General features: G+C 39.9%; 1 protein-coding gene across 6 annotated transcripts in view; it reads left to right on the top strand.

Annotated features, from left to right (window-relative positions):
- The window catches only part of VPS50 (VPS50 subunit of EARP/GARPII complex), a 178278-nt gene extending 156959 nt beyond the window's left edge, over positions 1–21319 (top strand). For all 6 annotated transcript variants that reach the window (XM_026649456.1, XM_026649454.1, XM_026649455.1 and 3 more), the window contains 6 exons: positions 6324–6472; positions 6944–7040; positions 7190–7348; positions 9967–10088; positions 13647–13836; positions 20603–21319. In XM_026649456.1, coding sequence (XP_026505241.1) covers positions 6324–6472; positions 6944–7040; positions 7190–7348; positions 9967–10088; positions 13647–13836; positions 20603–20722 — 837 coding nt within the window. In that variant the 3' untranslated portion in view covers positions 20723–21319. The remainder of the gene's footprint in view (positions 1–6323; positions 6473–6943; positions 7041–7189; positions 7349–9966; positions 10089–13646; positions 13837–20602) is intronic.
- The last annotated feature ends 580 nt before the right edge of the window (positions 21320–21899 follow it).

The raw sequence follows: 21899 nt of genomic DNA, 5'->3' as shown, positions 1-21899 counted from the left end.
AGGAGGAAGGCAGAGAGGGATTTGAAATTGATGTTTCGCTGTATTTAAATGTTAACATTGGGTGAAAGTATATTTTTAAAGAATTGGATTGTTTGTGCCTAGAGGATTGAATAGGCATATTTTTCATTAATTTGTACTGCCTCCGAAGATATGCTAGGGATCTCTTGGCATAGATAATCAAGATCCCTGCCTCAAAGAGTTTACAACAGTAGTGCCAAAATTCCTCGCCGGGTGTGGTATTTATCTAATCTACATGACAAATTTATATTCCGTAGAATGCAAGCATTGTTTGTTTATTTTTGTTTTGTTTTACTTTCTAGCCCTTATAGTTGCAAAGTGTTTGCATTCAGAAAGTTAAGAGTGTAATTCAAAGGAATAGCTACATTTTCAAATAATGTGCTGGTGCAGTTAATTTTTGTTAGCCATTCTCACCCTTCCTGAGAGACTGTCTACTACTATTGACCATGCTCCTTCCTTTAAAAATCTTATGTTCCCTCAGCTTTCATGATTTTGTCTTTTACTAGTTCTCCTGACTAGCTGTATCTTCAATTTTTTGCTCTGTGCATGCTCTTCATCTCATCTCCAACTTTCAGCAGGGATCCCACCTGGCTCCATCTTTTGTCCCTTCTTTTGTCTCTCTACATCCTATCATCAGGTGATCTGTTATCTTTACGCTTATTATTTATAGGCCTATTTCTCCACTCTAGACGTGGCTCCTTCTGTCACAATCTGCGACTCTGCTTGTGTTTCTGACATCTCATGGGTGTCCTGGCATCAACTTAAATTAAGCCTGGCCAAAACGGAGCTCTTGATCTCTCTCCTACCCTTCAATCACCTTGGACAACACCACCATCCTCCCAGTCACTCAGGCGCGTAATCTGGGCCATGGTCCACACTAGGAAATTAGGTCAGTATAACTGCATCACTCAGGGGTGTGAAAAATCCATGCCCCTAAGTGACACAGTTAAACGGACTTACCCCCGATGTAGACAGTACTGTGTTCAGTCACAAATTTAATTAACGCATTATTTTTATAACGAGCATCGTCAGCATAGAAGCATGTCCTCTGGAATGGTGGCCGAAGCATGAACGGGCATGCAAATTTTTAGCATATCTGCATGTAAATATTTTGCAATGCCAGCTACAAAAGTGCCATGCAAATGTCTGTTCTCACTTTCTGGTGACATTGTAAATAAGAAGAGGGCAGTATTATCTCCTGTAAATGTAAACAAACTTGTTTGTGTGACATTCTGTACCTTGGGGGAGTGTCCTGGAACCCCCATATTCCTCATTTTTATATATTCGTGATCTTACATATAAAGCATGCCTTGTAAGGTATCAGGGGAAAGGTTATGATGTGCTGAAAGTCATTTCTCTATCCATATATGTATATCATTAATGTATATGAAGTTATGAGAATTGTGTTTGTATGGCTGTCGCTAAAACATGCTGTAAGTAGTAGCTCCTCAGAGGCAACAGCAAGGAAAGTAACCAACACCTGGGCAGGTTTTCAAACAACCCATCAATAGCCATTGTCTAGCAAGGGAGCTACAATTTAATAACTCACCTGCATGAGGCCACACCAGGGGAATTGCTCAACCTTGCCTAGAGACTCTCTAATGCCCACCAGACATGCCTGGACTTGTTTGTTCCCCAAGCACATGGGACTGAGGGTATAAAACAGAACAGAGCAGGCCCATACTTCGCCTTTTCTCCTGCCCCCACCTACACTGCAAGCAACTAAGACACTGAGAAGAAGAAAAGACTCCAACAGAGGAGATTGGCCCAGGTTTAATGAACAAACCTGTATATTAAGGACTGCAATATTCTTTGGGGTAAGAAAAACTGGTTAATCTAGATGTCGCTCAGTCTAATGGGGTTGAGAGTTTAGACTGCATACTTATATTTCATTTCTTTTGGTAACTAACTTTGACTTTTTGCTTATCACTTAAAATTTATCTTTTATAGTCAATACATTTGTTTAATCGTTTATCTTTACCAGTGAGTTTGTATGAACTGTGGGGCAAATCTGCTCAGGTTTTGCAAAGACTGTGTATGTCAACTTTCAATTGATGAAGTGGTGAACCAATTAATAAATCTGCACTGCCCATCTTGAGCAGTGCAAGACTGTATATTCCTGAGGTACAGTGCTGGGGGGGGGGGGGGGAATTGACTCTGGTCCCTTTCTCTGTGTGATTCATCAGTGGCTCTGGGAGCATTCATGCAATCTAGCTGGGTGTGTGGGGCTCCACATGCTGTTGTGCTGAGTGATCACAGTGCCTGGAGGGGCTTGTTGCTGGTCATTAACAAGGCATTATGAGAGACAGCCCAGGCTGGAGAAAGTTAAGGGGGCACAGTGGTCCCACAGTCCCAGGCTATACCCCGGGGGGATCCTGTCACAGTTTGTCTTAGTGATTGGCTGAACAAGAAGTAGAACTGAGTGGATTTGTAGGCTCTGAAGTTTTACATTGTTTTGTTTTTGAGTGCAGTTATGTAACAAAAAAAAAATCTACATTTGTAAATTGCACTTTCATGACAGAGATTGCACTACAGTACTTGTATGAGGTGAATTTAAAATATTTTGTTCATCATTCTTACAGTGCAAATATTTGTAATAAAAATATACACTTTGATTTCACTTACAACATAGAATACAATATATATGAAAATGTAGAAAAACATTCAAAATATTTAATTTCAATTGGTATTCTATTGTTTAACAGTGCGATTAAAACTGTGATTAATCGCGATTCATTTTTTGAGTTAATCATGTGAGTTAACTGTGACTAATCGACAGCCCTACTTTATATATGTAAAAAGCTCCCAGAAAAAAATATGTACAGCCAGTACCTTATCCTCTTTCAGATCCCTCATCTGGAGTCATTCTGCCTGATGCCTACAGAATCATCCTGCCGGTTGACCATGAATAGGCAGCTGTGACTGTTCCTCTTGATTCCTTTTCCTTACACATTTACTCTTGTAGCTCCCCAATCCTTGCTATTCCTCTTCACTCTTTCTAACCCCAGTAAAAAGAAAATAACAAAACTGTGGCAACTATCTGTGTTTGCTTGTGTCACAATTTCCGAGGTAATTGCACCTCTGACTCCTTCATGGTTTCTTGGAGGGCACCCTGCTTAGGTCTCAAGCCTCTAGCTGTCACCTTTCTCGTGGTGCAGTCCTTCACTCTCTGCCTCTAGACCAGGTATTTAGGCTGCAATTCACTGTGATCACCTTAGCAGGTCTGATTTTAGGTCAGCACCTGCAATTCTGCTCTCTCGAGGGCTATGACAGGGTTAGCTAGTGATGAGCCAGCCTTCATGAAGCAAAGTATTTATTCAGAACAAAAGTATTACAAAGAAAACCTATTTTAAATAAAGAGCTTACATGGAGGTTTTAGCTTACCAGTCAGTTGCCCATCTTCCACATGAAAAACCTGAAAGGAGCAAAGTACTGCAGGGTCTGTCTCTCTTGGTCACAGTGACAAGTAGTTCTTGGATACAGTGAGAGTGATCTCTCTCCCTGCTTCAGGGTAATCTCTTTATACAGATCGCGATTCTTTGTTAGCTCTCTTTAACCAGTTTATCAAGTTAGTATATGTAATTTCCCCTGTGGAGGTGAGGCTCCTTCAGACTTATCTGCTTACAGATTTCTATTAATTACCCTGCAGTGACTTTAATTCCCACTGGAAACTCTACTATGGAGCTAAAATATAAGCCCCATACAGATACATATAACACAGGGGATCTCAGACTTTTGTACCGGTGACCCCTTTCACACAGCAAGCTTCTGAGTGCGACCCCCCCCTCCCCTTATACATTAAGAACACTTTAAAATATATTTAACACCATTATAAATGCTGGAGGGAAAGCGGGGTTTGGGGTGGAGGCTGACAGCTCGCGACCCCCCATGTAATAACCTCACGACCCCCTGAGGGGTCCTGACCTCCAGTTTGAGAACCCCTGATATAACAGTTATAAAATTGATATACATAGAATATCTTTGAGGCTATTATATGTAATGTGTCACAGTTTGTGTTGCATCCCTATCCCTAACCCTTTGTCTCTGCTGGTGTCTTTTAGACTGTAAACCTTTTGGGTGGGAACAGTATACCCCTGTAGCTTTTGGGTGCTACCAAAATATAAATGTTTAATAATCAATGTCATCATATTGGCATTGGTTACTTATGTAACTGGAAAAATAAGGTATAGTTGCCCTGAACTGTGACACAAATGTTTCTGGTGGGCCTGATCTTGCTTTTGAAGACAAGCTTTTAACCAGTGCATTTTCATAGTGTTCTTGCTGTGAACTGCTGCTTTGGAACTTGTATTATTTGTTCTAATTTGTAAGGTGTAATATAAAAAAAAAAAAAAAAAGCATGCCAGCACCATGGGAGGAGAAATACTATCCTTGGGACTATACCTGCAACTATACCTCTTTTGAAGAATCTTCATCTTGAACCCAAATTTATTTCCACCCCACACAAACGTGCAGTTGATACTTTTTATTATAGTAATTGACTGACCACAGAAATCATAGCTCAGGTAATGGGAAACTTTTATTAAAGGAATAAATCCCACATCGTTTCAAGCTCCTTTATCTTTTTGTTCATTTCTATCTCATTTTGGAGAGTTGTCACATTTTTAAAGACCTGTGTTAAGCATTAGCAGGTTGAGAATTATAGGTGTGAGGTTTGCGAATCATTTGAGAGGAGTTTCGGTTATGAACAGTGGTTCATTTTTAAACAATTTAAATAGCTGCTTCACTTAACACTTGCATGGTATTTATCAAGACAGATTCAGCAGAACATAGTATACAGGAAACTATTAGCTTCAACTGCACTGTAGCATAGAAAGAAGTCCTGGCACAGATTGCCCTTGCTGATTTTTATGGTAGCTGCACCTTTGCTCATGCCCTGTAGGCTGGCTGATGCTTTTTCTACATTTGTACTATCCCTATTTGGGGGAGGGGGAGAATTGGCCACAGATGCTCTGTGCTACAAAGACTATATTCATTTCCTTTCTTTCTTTCTTTGTGTTTGATAAAATTGCAGCTTCTTGCGATATGATTTTTTGGGGATCCTCTAGCCAACGGATTAAGTTGAGAATGGTGCTCAGGTGTGAAGAAAAGCAGGAATCAGGACTAGATCTGATGGTGTTGAAATCTCATAAAACTTTGTGTCCAAATGGCAGAAATCTTGCAAGATTGGGAAAACATGGAAATCTTATGAGATCAGCTAGCTCTGATGTGATTTTGCTCATCTTGGTTAATGTCAGAACTGAATCTCTCTGCTTTGGATGCTTTTATTTGCACACCTAAAATTTTCCATTGTTTTCTAAAGGCTTGTCTGCACAGGAACACTCAGGAAAATTAATCTGAATTAAGTTTCAAAGTAGATAGTTAAACCACATTGAACCCCCATGTGAACACTCTGATTCAGAATTAAAGTGGTATTAATTCAATCTAGTTTAATTCGCTTTGTGAATTAAGATAAAATGAATTAAGGGTACGAATCCACTTTGAAAGTTAATTTGGATTAATTTTCTTGCGTGTCCCAGTGTAGACATACCCTGAGTTTTGCATTTAGATATCTGTGTAACTTGTTTGTCATAACCAGTTCCTTTCCTTGGCCTTATGCATTTTTTTTCTGTCTTGAGTCATGTACCAGCTGAGCATTCTACTGTGTAATGAGAAATTTGGTGATTACTACTTCCACTTTTTTATATGAGCAAATTATTTTCCTCTGCTTTTCCACCTAAGTAATATGAAAGTGAGATTTCTGCAGGATGGGAATTCCTACAGAATAAGATCAGAGTTATTTTAAATATATAATTTCCATTTGATTGTAAATTTTGTGACAGGTGAAAATCACAACCTAGAAGAGTCCCTTATTAGCCACCAAACAAGGACAGCACAGGCAGCAGCAGTGTCAACTTCCCTACACTCTTCCTGCTCATGTGTCTAAAGTCAGATCCTCTCTAGGGGTGAGAAGCTGGTTCACTGTCTATGCAGTTAAATCAAAGTGTGTATGGATAAACTGCCACATTTGGTGCAAACTGCATTAGTTTCTGTGGCCTGCGTATCAGTCCACTAGGAACTGGACTGAGACAAGTCATTTCATCTAGGATACTAAATGTTCTAATGGTAACAACTTTGGTCACCATTGATCTGGACTGGATTTCACTTGCAACCTAGACTAGAGAGGCTTTATATTACCCATTCCCTGAGACAATCAGTTGTCAAATTTGATTCAACTCTAGTTTGATGCTGAAATTCCATATTTTACAATTGATTAATTTTTTCAGTCTTTTAAATTTTTGTTTTAGGAAGTCTCTACTGATACCACTGGCACCCTCACAGCTGCTGAAGAGAGAAAGGAGAAAGTGCCAAGTCCACACCTCAGTCATCTGGTAGTTTTAACATCTGGCAATACTCTGTATGGTTTGGCAGAGAGAGTGGTAGCCACGGAATCCTTGTAAGTTATTTACTGTAAACCACCTTTTTAAAATCCATGAGGTGTTTAAATAATTATGGTCACTGCCTATCTTTTTGAGAGGTCCATCTTAAAGTCATAAAACACAATAAATAGATTGCTGTTTTCAAATAAATTAGAAGGAAATCATCAATTGATGGATGTTAACACCTGAAGGAATCTAATATGATCTAAATCTTTCCATTGACTTCAGCTGGCCTTGGATTAGGCCCTTTATGTATGATCTACCATGATCCACATGGGAATGGAAAGGAGCAAAAGTATAAAATACTGAGTTAGGAGTTCCTGACAGACTATCGACATAAAAATGGAAACAAAGTTTTAAAGATAAAAGCTTTCAAAGGCGCTTTTATGCCTGGACTGCTTCCAAGACCATTTGCTGCAAAGAAATAAAAAGTAGATGCCCGTTAAATATTGTACTCGGATCACAATGAATTTTATATGCTTTCTTAGGGTGTTTTTGGCTGAGCAGTTTGAGTTCCTTCAGTCCCATCTTGATGCTGTGATGCCTGCGGCCAAGAAACCCTTTCTCCAGCAATTCTATTCTCAGGTCAGGATTCTGCCATTCACTGTTCGTTTTTAAACCGAAGTTTCATAATTTGTGCTATATTATGAGGGTGTTTGCATGGTATTGTCGTACATTACTTTTTGTTAGCAAGAAGTTCTGTTACACCAAATTCTATTTAACTTCTCTTTCAGACTGTGTCAACTGCCAGTGAACTACGCAAACCAATTTATTGGATTGTAGCTGCTAAAGCTATTGATTATGAACAGATGCTGCTCCTCATGGCTAATGTGAAGTGGGATGTGAAAGAGATCATGTCACAACACAATGTCTATGTTGATGCTCTTTTAAAGGTGAATATTTTCCGGGAAACACCTAGTGTATTAGATATAACCCTACAAAAAGATACAATTATTACTGTAATTCCTATGGTAAAGCTGTAGTAGAGACAAGATTAGAGGACTACAATGTGGTGATTTATTCTTGTTCATTAGGATGGGGGTGTACTTTCCGAATTCCTTTTTTGTCTTGCTACTGGCAAAATACGGTAAACTTCAGGGTACATTTAATACTCCATTGTTGTCCATAGATTCAATTTGTCAAGTTTATTAAAACTTATTACCCATTAGCACTCTTTGGGTGGAAGAGATCATAGCTGAATAACTCTGCAGTTTTCATTGAAGATAAAACTCTGAATGGCAGGTGGAAGGCTAGTAGAAAGTAGTTGCATTGTTAAACACATCAGACATGGCCAGTGGATTCTTTTGAGGGGTTGTATCATCTGACATTTACTATAGATCCTGTAGGGTAAACCAGTCCTGCAAGTTATCCTAAAAACATTATAAGCCCTTCTTGGGCCCTAGAGACAGGGCAAGAAAATGTACATATCAGATACTAATATAAGATACTAATATAAAGATACAGGCTGGATTTTTAAAAGGAACCTAAGACAGTTAGGCATCCAGCTTCCACTGAAAGCTGATGAGAAATGGGCATCTTAATTGCCTAAGGCTCTTCATTACATATAAGCTAGTGCTCAGGAGGAATTCCTCCCACATACAGCACAGCATAATTTATACTTTGCTTTAAATATATATTCACACCAACAATTTTTTAAATTGTATGAAGGTCTTTTTAGAAAATAATTACAACGTTAATGGCAGAAACATTTCTCAGCTCGTTAAAGAGAGGTTGGAAGGCTTCCTTTTTATGGAGTGAATTGTGAAATCTAGTATGTATTTTATAAAAATGTAGAGTCTACACATTGTAACAGACACCTCTACACTTTTGTCCATTATATCCAGTCTCCACTTTTAAGGAAAAATATTGGAAAGAAGTGAGAATCTGCGAGTGAAAATGTATTATAGCAATGGAAGATGGTTGTAAATCTTTGCAGTTTGCCTTTGTTATGCTGTTTATTTTTTAACTGGGCCCTTTGAAGCAATTTTTCTACTTACGGTTCAGTAGTGGAGTGGCTTCCATGAAACACAGAACAGCGGATATATTTGAGCCTCAGGACAAGAACAAAGGCAATTTTATTCCATTGTGGTCTCTAGGTTATGTAACTAAAAAGTTTACATACAGTAGTTTCTGGGTGACTATTTAGTTGGGAAGAGAGAACTCTTTGCTACCTATACTGGTTGTCATCTGGAGAGCACTGACATTGAGTGACATAAACAATGTGTTGCATGTAATAGCCAATAGATTTTGCAGAAGTCTCCACCCAGTTATTCACTGTGAACATGTACTTCTAAGGGAAGTAGATAAATTAGTTGGTTTCTTCCCTCATGTTTCACCAATATGGAGGAATAGGCATCTCCACCTTCATGATAGTAGATAGTTTGCCATTTAAGGCAAGGAAGTTTTGGTGCCTCAATTTTTCTTGAGGAAATGCATTTAGCACTGTTGTCCTAGCCAAATACCAGTTTTGGGTATTTCAAGCTCTCTACTGAAATTCCCACTCTGTAGTTGTTTTTTGTTCTTAATTTGTTTGTGTTTGTTAAAAAGTGCTAATTAACAGCCCTGGAACAAAGTCCTTTATTTAACTATAAATAGGTACAGTATGAGCAGCTGCAATGCAAGCTTTTCCCTGCCCTACCACGTCAGATTGCTTCAAGGCTGATCTAGAAAGACTAACTCTGGGATGGGGGGATAGTTCACGGACAATGCTCATTTAACGTTTACAAAGTTGTCACTTGATACAAATGTTAGCAGACTTTTTTTTAATGATGGAGACACTACCATGAGACCTACACGCTCATTTCACAAAAGTCGCCAAATAGCCATAGTTGGACATTAGTAACTACTATCAGTCATAGCTGAAATTGGCTGGACTGAATGAATTATCTGGAGCAGCAATTCATTGTATTTTCAGTTGGGTACAACGTTCTATACTTACCAACTTAACCTGTTACATAGTGTTGCCGTGTGCTGTTATAGTTAGCATGGTCCCCAGAGTTGGTTTCATTTCCGTGGTGGATGATGATAGTCCTGGATGGGTGTAAGTTTTGAAGTAATTTGGAATTATCTGGCGTTAAAGGTTCCCTATGAATGGAAAACTATTAAATTTCCTTGCTACTCTTGTAGAGTTAGATAATACAGGTAGTTGACTGGGAATAAATGGATCATCACTGGATTTTTTTTCACTGGTTATAGGTTGGATTTCATAATATTAGGGCCAAAATTTTTACATTTCAGTGTCTAAGATGAGGCAACTAAATCCACACTTAGATATCTAAGAAATAATACTGTAAATGATTCGTCAGTAGATGAGAAGAAATTGGTATGCTCTCAATCTTACTTACTATTATGTTTATCACTGTAACCTGTTTACATTAAGTGCCTCTTGTTTTGCTCGCTCATACACCTTTTCTGGTTCATCTCTCTGCATCTTTTCCTCCTTGCTAGGTAAGTGTACAGTGTAATCATTCTTCTATGCTTATGTAATAATGTATTATTTTTATTTCACCAGGAATTTGAACAGTTTAACAGAAGGTTGAATGAGGTGTCTAAAAAAGTCCGTATTCCATTGCCAGTGTCAAATATTCTTTGGGAGCATTGTATACGACTAGCCAATAGAACTATTGTGGAAGGGTAAGTGGTCTATGAACGCCTCTGTAAAGTTAGTCTTCAGTAAATATTTTTTTAATGGCAATGTTTGTAAGGTGAGGGCCTTAGATTCCATAAAGCAGTGAACTCCACTTTGGTGGACTCTTGCACCTGATGTCAGCGAGGCTCTTTGCAGGCACAGGAGCTTGCCTACATGGAGTTCATTAAGGGATTGGTCCCTAAAATATGCTAACAGGTGTGGGGGTGTGCAGACACATGGCTATTACTGATGATTGACACTGTATAGTGCCCAAAAGTGTGGACGTAAAATAAGACACATCCTTTCCTTAGATAGCTTACAGTCTTTAGAGGACCATACGTCAACAAAGTAGTGAGGAGAAAAGATCAACACAGAATAGTATCTAATACAAATATATGATATAATGGTAGCCAGATTACTGTGCTTCTGTCTGATGATGCCCTTGCCAGGAAGGGGATGGAGACTTGCTAATATGGAGTTCCATCCTGAAGACCAGCCTAGCAGTACCACTAAGATGCGAGGGAGCAGGAAGCTTCCTACCCATTCATCCACTATTGTTTGTGGTAGGGAGAGATAGGAAAACAAGTGAGGGGCTCAGCCATAGTCCCCCCACTCCCAACAGGGACTGTAAATGGAGGGCTCTGCCAATACTGCCAGTTTGTACTCAGCACTGGGGACAGCAGCACGTCTTTTAACATTTTGTTGTTTGTTTGTGTTCTTGTCCACTCACCCGTGGCTCTCACCACACCTCTCTTCTGCATCATATCTGCCATCCTCCTACTTCCTCCTTCTCCTTCCTTCCTTCTTTCCTGCTGACTCTATCTTCCCTTCCTCATTACCCTCACCCGTTTACAGTTCCAACCACCTCTGCCCACTCCTTTTTCCCTTTGCAACTTGATCTTCCCTTTCCTGCCAGCATAAGCCTAGGTCCCCCATCTGCATCCTCCTCCTCTTCACCTCTGGTGACATCTACCCAAACCCTTCCCGTACCTCTCTACCCAACCTCTCCACTTCTCACCCATAGCCGCCGCCACCACCACCACAACAGCTCTCCTCATGCCAACTGTCCTATCCTAACGCCCATCCTCCTTTGTCCTCCCCTTGTGTTGCTGTCTCTGGAACATCCACTCCAGCTCTAAAAAGATCACAGCCATCCATAACCCCTTTGTATTCTGCTCCCTCCATTTCTTGTCTCTTACAGAGACCTGGATCCCTACATTTGACATTGCTTCTTCAGGTGCCATCTCTTACAGAGGGCCTTCCTTCTCTCTCACTCCTTACCTTGAATGAGACTGTGATGGGAATATTGGCCTTCACCATTCCCATTCCTGCTGCTTCCAATCCCTCCCTTCCTCCTCCCCCATCTTTCTTCTCTTTTGAACACCACTGCATCCACCTCGTCTCTTCTCGACCCCAGCATGTTGCTGCCAGACCTACACTAGTGCCGACCCAACTTCTCCCCATCAGTCGTCCCTTCTGATTTCAGCTCCTGATGCTCTCTTCTCCTCGCAATCTTCTCTACTGATCCTCTGTGACTTCAGCTTCCATGTTAATGACCCATCTGACCCCTTGGCTGCACGTCTCCTCACCCTCACCTCCTCATTTGGCCTGCAGCCCTGGTTTAACTCTTCCATTCACCAAAAAGCCATTCACTTGACTTGGTCGTCCCCTCTTTGACTATCACGTGGCCTCTTTCAGCATCGCCCATCAGCCTCACCTTCATGCCCTCTCATTCAGTCTTTCCATGACTCCAGTCCATCAGCACTGATGTCTCATCTGCTCTCCACCCTCTCCTTCCCTTTTTCTATCAATATGAGTTGATTCTCTCCATGCTTTCCTGTCCTCCACCTGTAACTCTTCTGTCCTCCTCTCCCATCACAAGGTCTTCGTTGCCAACCCCCAGCCCTGGATCATCCCCAGTATCCGCTTCCTCCCTTCCTGCTCTCATGCTGCTGAGCATCTCTTGCAGAAATCCTGTGAAAGGCTGACTTCTTCCACTGCAAATTCATTCTCTCATCCTTCAGTTCTGCCGTCCAGGGCCGCCCAGAGGGGGGGCAAGTGGGGCAATTTGCCCCGGGCCCCGCAGGGGCCCCCACGAGAGTTTTTCAGGGCCCCTGGAGCAGGGTCCTTCACTCGCTCCGGGGGCCCCGGAAAACTCTTGCGGCAATTCAGCGGCGGGGGGTCCTTCCGCTCCAGAACCCACCGCCGAAGTGCCCCGAAGACCCGCGGTGGGGGGTCCTTCTGCCCCGGGACCCGCCGCCGAAGACCCCATGCCCCCTGAATCCTCTGGGCGGCCCTGCTGCCGTCTTCCTTGCTAAACAACTTTATTTCTCCCAATTAATTGAATCCCACACCTACAATCCCAGCTGCATTTTCACCACCTTTGTTTCACTCCTCAAATTGTCCCTTCCTTCTGCCTCCACTTCTCTTTCTGCACACCTGAAAACATTGATTTTTTTTCCAAGAGAAAATTGACAGAGTATGACATGACCTTCCCTTTCCTTCATTTCCCCCTTCTGCTCCTACGATGCTCTCCTGCATATGTGACAGGGGAAAAGTAGAAGCTTCTTGTCTGTTCGCATCCTCTAATACCCTCTACTTGCCCCAGTGACGCCATCCTCAACCCATCTCCCGATCTCCTTTGCAGCCACTCTCATCCCGTCCCTTAGTCTTCTCCTTAACCTCTTAGTCTCCCCGTCTCTTCCCCTCAGATTACAAACACACTGTAGTCTCGCCCATCTTGAATCCATTCATATTGATGCTGCAAAGACCATTTTCCTGGCCTGTCACTTTGACCATGTCATCTTCTCTTTGAATCCCTCCAATGGTTGCCTCTTCCCTTTTCTATTGCATCAAATGTAAGCTGTTCGTTTTCACTTTCAAGGCCTTTCATGACCTATCCCTACCCTACCTCTCTTCTCTCATTCAGTATGAAAATGTTGACTCTTGCCTCTCATTGGCCCACAGTGCCAGCCTCCATCACCCACTTGTCAAATTTTCAGACAAGCACTTTCGTGGTTTATCCCATGCTGCCTTTCAAGCTTGGGAGGTGCTCTCTGTAAATGTCTCTGACGCTCCCACATTATCCTCCTCCAAATTTCTCTTTAAAACTTTTTTTTTTTTTTTGCCATGATGCCTAAAAAACAAAAAAACATTGACAACAGTTAGGCTGTTCATGTGCTGAGGCCACTGCCTGTCATGCTGACCAATGCTGTTTCATTGTTTCCTGGGACTCCCCTTTCTCTGTCTTTACCCACCTGTTGTCTCTTGTCTTATATTTAGACTGTAAATTCTTTGGGGCAGGGACTGTCTTTTTGTTCTATTTGTACAGCACAGTGGTCCATGAGTGGGACTCCTAGATGCAATGGTAATACAAATAATAAACAGTGAAAATAATTTTGCATCTGGAAGAGTGAGAGAGTGAACTCTTAGCCCTCAAGTCAGAACCATAATTATATGCATCCTTATGGTTTTAAGGCCTAAGATACAAATGAATCCCACTTATCTCACAGATGTTGTTCACTTCCTTTTAGTCATTTCTCTTCACTTGTTACCCATTTTAGTTATGCCAATGTCAAGAAGTGTAGCAATGAAGGGCGTGCCCTGATGCAATTGGATTTCCAGCAGTTTTTAATGAAACTAGAAAAGCTAACAGACATTAGGCCTATTCCGGATAAGGAATTCGTGGAGACCTACATTAAAGCTTACTATCTGACTGAAAATGACATGGAGCGCTGGATCAAGGAGCACAGGGTAAGAGTTGAATTTTGATACTTTCTTTTTATCAAGACGATTTTTTTCATGGTGATGGTATCACATTAATAACAATACTCTTTCAGTGCTTTAGTGTGTGCGTGTGTGTGTGTAATATGTACATGGCTATTGATTTTCCATTGCACACATGGATCACCAAACATGCTTCAATCATTTTTTGTACCTAAGGTGCCATAATTTTCCATTATAAGCCTTTAATACATATAAACGCATATTCAACAGATAGAAAACATGGAAGACCAATCCATGTCTCATAATGGTGTGTACCAAACAAATATCTAGCTTATTAAGTGAAGAGTGTGACGGGTTGGATCACAGAAACCCCCTTGGGAGCTGCCAACTGATGTGCCAAGACTACTTCTACCCCTGCTTTCCCTGCCAGCTCAGGACTCCAGCACTCTGTCTTGCTGAGCCAGACACTCCCATCTGCTCCAACAAAGACCCAAGGTCTGAATTACCTGCCCCAAAGCTGCAGGTTTACCTGAAAACAGCTCACAGAAGTGTGCTTGTCTTTAGCACTCAGATGCCCAACTCCCAATGGGGTCTAAACCCAAATAAATCCGTTTTACCCTGTATAAAGCTTATGCAGGGTAAATGCATAAATTGTTCGCCCTCTATAACACTGATAGAGATGCACAGTTGCTTGCTCCCCCAGGTATTAATACATACTCTGAGTTAATTAATAAGTAAAAAGTGATTTTATTAAATACAGAAAGTAGGATTTAAGTGGTTCCAAGTAGTAACAGACAGAACAAAGTAAGTTACCAAGCAAAATAAAATAAAATGCACAAATCTATGTCTAATCAAACTAAATACAGATAATCTCACCCTTAGAGATGCTTCAGTAAGTTTTTTCCTCAGACTGGACACCTTCCAGGCCTGGGCACAATTCTTTCCCCTGGTACAGCTCTTGTTTCAGCTCAGGTGATAGCTAGGGGATTCTTCATGATGGCTCCTCTCTCTCTCTCTCTTTGTTCTGTTCCACCCATTTATATATCTTTTGCATAAGGCGGGAACCCTTTGTCCCTCTGGGTTTCTCTCCCCCCACACTGGAAAAGCACCAGGTTAAAGATGGATTCCAGTTCAGGTGACATGATCACATGTCACTGCAAGACTTCATTACCCACTTGCCAGCACACACATATACAGGAAGACTCGCAGCCATCTGTAGACAATGGTCCTGTTAATGGGAGTCATCAAGATTCCAAACCACCATTAATGGCCCACACTTTGCATAATTACAATAGGCCCTCAGAGTTATATTTCATATTTCTAGTTTCAGATACAAGAGTGATACATTTATACAAATAGGATGATCACACTCAGTAGATTATAAGCTTTGTAATGATACCTTACAAGAGACCTTTTGCATGAAGCATATCCCAGTTACATTATATTCACTTATTATCATATTTTTATAAAACCATAGACTGCACAATGTCACAAAGAGTTACTGTTAATCTTTTATGCATGGCACTAGATTACCTGTGGGAGGAAAAATCCCCATTAGTCTACTTAATCATCTTCCAAATCCTTCCTTATAACTAATTTGTGCTGGGATGTCTACAGAATCCTGCCATTGCACTGGTAACCGCCTGGCAGGTGGTGAGCTTTATTGTGCACACAGCTAGTCTATACGAATATGTGCTCACTCATTGTTAATTCATCTTCTGTCCTTCCTTCCCCTTCCCATTTGATAGTTTCATCTCCCTCTTGCATCTTCCCATTAGCCTATATTTTAAGTAGGGCTGTAAAGCGATTAAAAAAAATAATCGTGATTAATCGCATTGTTAAACAATAATAGAATACCATTCATTTAAATATTTTGGATGCATTCTACATTTTCAAATATATTGATTTCAATTACAATACAAACTACAAAGTGTACAGGGCTCACTTTGAATTTATTTTTTAGTACAAGTGTTTGCACTGTAAAAAAATCAAAATAAATAGTATTTTTCAATTCACTTAATACAAGTACTGTAGTACAATCTCTTTATTATGAAAGTTGAACTACCAAAGTTAGAATTATGTCAGAAAAACCACTGCATTCAAAAATAAAACAGTCAAATTTTATAGCCTGCAAGTCCACTCAGTCCTACTTCTTGTTCAGCCAATCGCTCAGACAAACAAGTTTGTTTACATTTTCAGGAGATAATGCTGCCCACTTTTTGTTTACAATGTCACCTGAAAGTGAGAACAGGCATTCTCCTGGCACTGTTGTAGCCGGCAGCATTGCAAGATATTTACATGCCAGATGCGCTAAAGATTCATATGTCCCTTCATGCTTCAACCACCATTCAAGGGTACATGTGTCCATGTTGATGACGGATTCTGTTCCATGTCAATCCATAGCAGTGCGGACCGATGCATGTTCATTTTCATTATCTGAGTTAGATGCCACCAGCAGAAGGTTGATTTTCTTTTTTGGTAGTTCAGGTTCTGTATTTTCTGTATTGGAGTGTTGCGCTTTTAAGATTTCTGAAAGCATGCTCCACACCTCATCCCTCTCAGATTTTGGAAGGCTCTTCAGATTCTTAAACTTTGGGTCGAGTGCTATAGCTATCTTTAGAAATCTCACATTGGTACCTTCTTTGCATTTTGTCAAATCTTCAGTGAAAGTGTTCTTAAAATGAACATATGGTGGGTCATCATCCAAGTCTGCTATAACATCAAATATATGGCAGAATGTGGGTAAAACAGGGAAGGGACATACAATTCTCCCCCAAGGAGTTCAGTCACAAATGTAATTAACACATTATTTTTTTGAGTGTCATCAGCATGGAAGCATGTTCTCTGGAATGGTGGCCGAACCATGAAGGAGCATACTTATATTTAGCATATGTGGCACATAAATACCTTGCAATGCCGGCTACAAAAGTGCCATGCAAATGCCTGTTTTTATTTTCTGGTGGCATTGTAAATAAGAGGGCAGCATTATCTCCTGTAAATGTAAATAAACTTGTTTGTCTTGGCGATTGGCTGAACAAGAAGTAGGACTAAGTGGACTTGACTTGTAGGCTCTGAAGTTTTTACATTGTTTTGTTTTTGAGTGCAGTTATGTAACAACAAAATCTGCATTTTTAAGTTGCATTTTCAGGACAAAGATCGCACTACAGTACTCATATGAGGTGAATTGAAAAATACTGTTGTTTTATCACTTTTACAGTGCAAATATTTGTAATCATAAATATACACTCTGATTTCAGTTACAACACAGAATACAATGTATGAAAATGTAGGAAACATCCAAAATATTTAATAAATTTCAATTGGTCTATTGTTTAACAGTGCAATTAAAACTGCGATTAATCGCCATTCATTTTTTTAACTCAAAAACATTAATTGCGTTTAATCGCATGAGCTAACTGCGATTAATCGACAGCCCTAATTTTAAGCTCTTTAGATCATGGACTATCTAGTTAATACATGTTTGTGCACAATGGGACCCTGATTGGGGCCTACTGTGTAAGCCTAATATAAGCAAAACTAACAACCAACAGCTCACCCTTATTCAAGACCTGATGCTGGCAAGATTTGGTAAGCCGACCAGCTGCCCTGAGTCCAGTAACATAAATAAGTAGAACAGAATGTCACATGCAAGTTAGAGACACCCCAGCAGCATTGCATACATGTTACTTACTTGTTTATGTATGCTAAACCTAATAATAGTGTCTATGCCACCCTCTCATTGCTCTTACCTAAGATATTTTATTGTGAAAATTACAGTAATAAATTGCTTATGCCACCCTAACAGTAAATACACACACTTACTGATCAGGTGTAAGAATTAAAGCCCTCCACAGAAAGAATAATAATAATAATAATAATAATGAAATCCCTTCTTGCCCTCAATCCTCTGTTCTCCAAATGCTGTGGCAAACATATGGATCCTACAGGTGTTAGCCAAAAGATTGAGGTCTAGATTGTAGCAGACCAAAAAGTGGGGAGTAGAAAGGTAAGAGCCACTCACGCAGCACAGTCCACAGGTGCATAAAAAACTCCTTCTAATCAATGGTGTCCCAAGTGGCAGTTAAGTTCAAGAGTGTGTGTGTAAACATTTTCTCTGTATCCATTGTTAGACAGAGAAGGCCAGATAATACTACCAGTGTGGTTCCTACCCCCACACCCAGATCTAAAACCTAATGAACCAGTATCTAGAACATCTGAGGATGCCACAAACTGCCTGAGTTGTCTCACCACCATCTACTTGATAACCTTTACAAAAAGTAGGAGTTAGAAATAGGTTGGTCAGTAGTTAGCAAACCTGTCAACATTAAGAGTTGGATTCCTGAACAAAGGTCTCACAGCAGCCTTTTTAAGAATAATAATCCCCTGTCGACCTTCAGGAGACATTGACAGTCTCCACCACACTGGACCTAGTGGCAGCCTTCACCAACTGAAAGGACATGGGATCATCTTGACGGTTGTAGTTTGAAGCACCCCTAACTAGCTACAACAGACAACAAAATAAAACCCTTTGGTACTCCCACACAAGAAGACTGTAGGGCAGATGAGTGGTCACAGCACTCTGTGTTCACTTGACAGGGATGTAACAGCCAGTCAGGGACAACTCTTTCCTTTTCCTTTGAGTCTGCTACTTTGACAGCAGTAGTCCATGACCAGTTGTAACAAAGACAGTTGATGGATCAAGAGGGCTGGAGGGGCTTTTTAGAAAGCATTGCAATAATGAAATATGGTTGGTGGGCTGAATAGTGACAGCATAAGTCTAAAATACTTCAAGGGTCAGAACAGGAAGGAAGGAGAGGAAATGCTTAGCGAGGTATAAGAGTGTATATGTAGAAGTAAGGATACAAATAAGAAAGGGAAAACTTAGGCTGAATATCAGGATAATCTCCCTGCAAAATCTAAAAGTTGTATAATACTTCCATGGGAAGGGCTGAGAACTCCCTTCATTTTGGAGCATTTATAACCAGACCGGACAATACACTAATAGAAGTATGCTAGAGGACAAGCCAGCACTGGCAGGGGAGGATGGACTGGATGATCTACTAGGACTTTTCAGTCGCTAATTCTTGACACACACTGAGAGTCCAACATTTCTTCAGACTCCCTCTGATACTGTAAGTAGTAACTTTTGAGTGTACATAGTTTTTTCTCATGCCAGTTATATAACCGTACACGCCTTTAAGCCTTTTGGAGCTCTTTCCAAAATACTGTACAACCGCCATGCCTTCAAAGAGCCACTCTTATGTCCAAGTGGGTTAACGAGTTGAGGTTGGCTCATCAGTGAGTGAGCAGAATCTTTTCCCAGCATAATCATCAGCATGATTGTTGGGGGTGTTTCAGTCAAACAATGCCTGCCCAGTTCAGCCTCGTTAGTACAGACAGCAATGTATTCTGAGAAGGTGAAGCTGGTACAGTATTATGATCCAAGTACAAGAAAATTGCCATATGTTGACTAAAAAATTGGAAAAATCTTCCACAATCCTGTCTAATGAGAATTTGACAAATTGGGACTTTGAGTTAGTTCCCATGGTTCACACACCAGAATTTAAATAGCTGTAAGTTGGAAGAGCATAATGGGTAATGACATGCAAAGAAGTCCATTATATGCTGCTGTTGGAACTCTGGGAAACAAATGGAAGGAAATTGGCCAGTTTTGTGGAAAGTTCTTTCTCACTATTAGCCTCCATCCCTTAATAAAGTTAAAAATATCTGAGAAATTTCATGGAACATAAAATGCACTGATTAATCATCCAAAATGAATGTTTATAATTAAGCTATAAATTTTAAGTTCCTCCGTCTCTGCAAATGGATTTTTAAAACAAAATAATAAAGCAAAAAAAAAAAAAAGTAAAAGAAGCATAATTTTTTTTCCTTCATCCAAAATGCGGAGCCAGAATCCAACTTACTATCTTAGCTATTTCTCCATCTGTGTTTGCATAGTGTCTAGTGCTACTGCAGTCTCAACAATCAATAATTGTACTGTTTGGGGCCACGCACTGTTAGGATGAAAAGTCTTTTGAAATGATACATTGAATCTATGTTTCAGGATTACTTTAAATCCAGCTAGAAGTTTGCTTTACTTGGGTGAAAGCAATGCATTTGCCTCATTATATCTTGAACTATGAGAAATAGTAAGCAGTCATTTGTTGACCTACACTGAATAATTCTCATTTGTATTTGCTGGTGGAACTTACATTTTGGAGTCTCCTTTTCAGCAAAATAAAGGGGAATTCTGGCAAATCTAATGTTTTTACAGGTGTTAAAAATTCTATTAATTTTTACAATATTTTTAAAATTTGTTCTTTATCATACAGTAAAACTAATGTTGAAAATCCTATTGGTAAAAATATTAAGTAAAAGCCAAGTGGAAGTGAGAAGTCAAAAGCAACAGGTCATTAATTTGTTAGTCACTGTCTCTTTAGCAAATTGTTGCAAGTGTATTAAAGGTTTATCCAGTTAGCATATTTTTTTTCTAAGGAATGGAAAATACATTTTAAGTGGCTTAAGATGTTTAAGTAGTCACAGAATTACTTTCTGTCCAACACTCTTTTAAACTGTAAGCATTTTCCATTATAATCTGCCATGTAGCAAAACACTAACTGTTTTGTTTACAACCACATGAATATTATCCAGACCTGGCTAAGCTAGCAGGTTTAAATATATTTTTTTGTGTACCAAAAGCTTCTATACACTGAAAAATTGATCAATTTTTTTTATTTAACTGCATATTTTTGTCTGGTTGTTTGATATAAAATGATCTGCTTTATTTGGCCAGGAATATTCCACCAAGCAGTTGACCAATCTGGTGAATGTTTGTCTGGGATCACACATCAACAAAAAAGCAAGACAGAAACTGCTAGCAGCAATTGATGACCTAGACAGACCTAAAAGATAATTGGAGAAAGTTCCTTTTCTTGTGATTTGAACCTTCTTCTGTTAATATGCTGCATGCAAACCAATCTCTCGTGGACTACTGAGGACATTCTGTTAACAAAAATATTGTGCATGGCCTTTCTTATTTGTGTTGGAAACACTTTGAATCAGTCTGGTATTCTCAAATATAACTTTTATAACCTCTAGTCTTTTCTGTTTCTTTTGTTATTTTCCTGTATTAAAAGGACACTATTATTGTGCCGGTTGTTCAGCTGTATATTTTGCAAAAGGGTATACTATAAGTAAATCAAAATTACAAGGAAACATATTGGCTTAATATATAGTTGGTGCATTTTTGGTCAAAGAACCACTTAAAATGTGATACTTTTTCATCTTACACCCTTCCACCTTTGGAGCTTGTGTTTTATTATGGACACATGTAAAGTGAAGGAAAATGTACAGTCTCTTCTAATGATGAACCTTGTATGTGGATTAAGAGGGCAAATCAGCAAATTAATATTGTAATATCAAGCCCATAGTCTTCATGTAGATTTTAAATGTAAGTTTATTTCAAAATTGTCATATCAAAATAATTGACCAGAAATTATGGGAAGGTAATAAATACTGTACACTAATATGAATTGATTTGTGAGACTTCCTTTGCTAGTTTTTACAACATGCTATGTAGTTTACAACAAAAATTAGTACAGTTCCCTCATAACCCTTTTCCCCCCTTCCTCGTTCCCACACAATAATGCTAGGAAGTAGGAGGAATGACGTGCTGGCTAGAATACTGGCCTAGGACTTGGGTCAGCTGGATTCTACTCCCTGCTTGGCCACAGACTTCCTGGGTGATGATGGGCAACTCAAAGTCCGTCCCTCTGGAGCAGATCCTCAACTAGTGTAAGTTGTCATAGCACCGTGGACATCAATGAAGTTGTGACAGTTTATACCAGCTGAGGGTCTGCCCTTCTGTGCCCCTGTTTCCATATGTGTAAAATCAGAATACTTCCCTGTCTCACAGGTGTTGTCTGACTAAATCATTACGTGCTCAGGTAAGGACCGACCCATACAAGAATCAAGATAGAGATTAAATTGACTAGAATAAAAACTTTGTCAATGAATAGTGAGACTTATTTACCGATTTGGGACAGAGTTTATTATTTTACTCCATGTATTAACTTTAGACTTGGCAGAAT

This window comes from Terrapene carolina, unplaced genomic scaffold, assembly GCF_002925995.2.
Source record: "Terrapene carolina triunguis isolate 2854851 unplaced genomic scaffold, T_m_triunguis-2.0 Scaffold84, whole genome shotgun sequence".
NCBI classification, from domain to species: Eukaryota; Metazoa; Chordata; order Testudines; family Emydidae; genus Terrapene; species Terrapene triunguis.
This window is presented reverse-complemented; position numbering and strand designations above follow the sequence as displayed.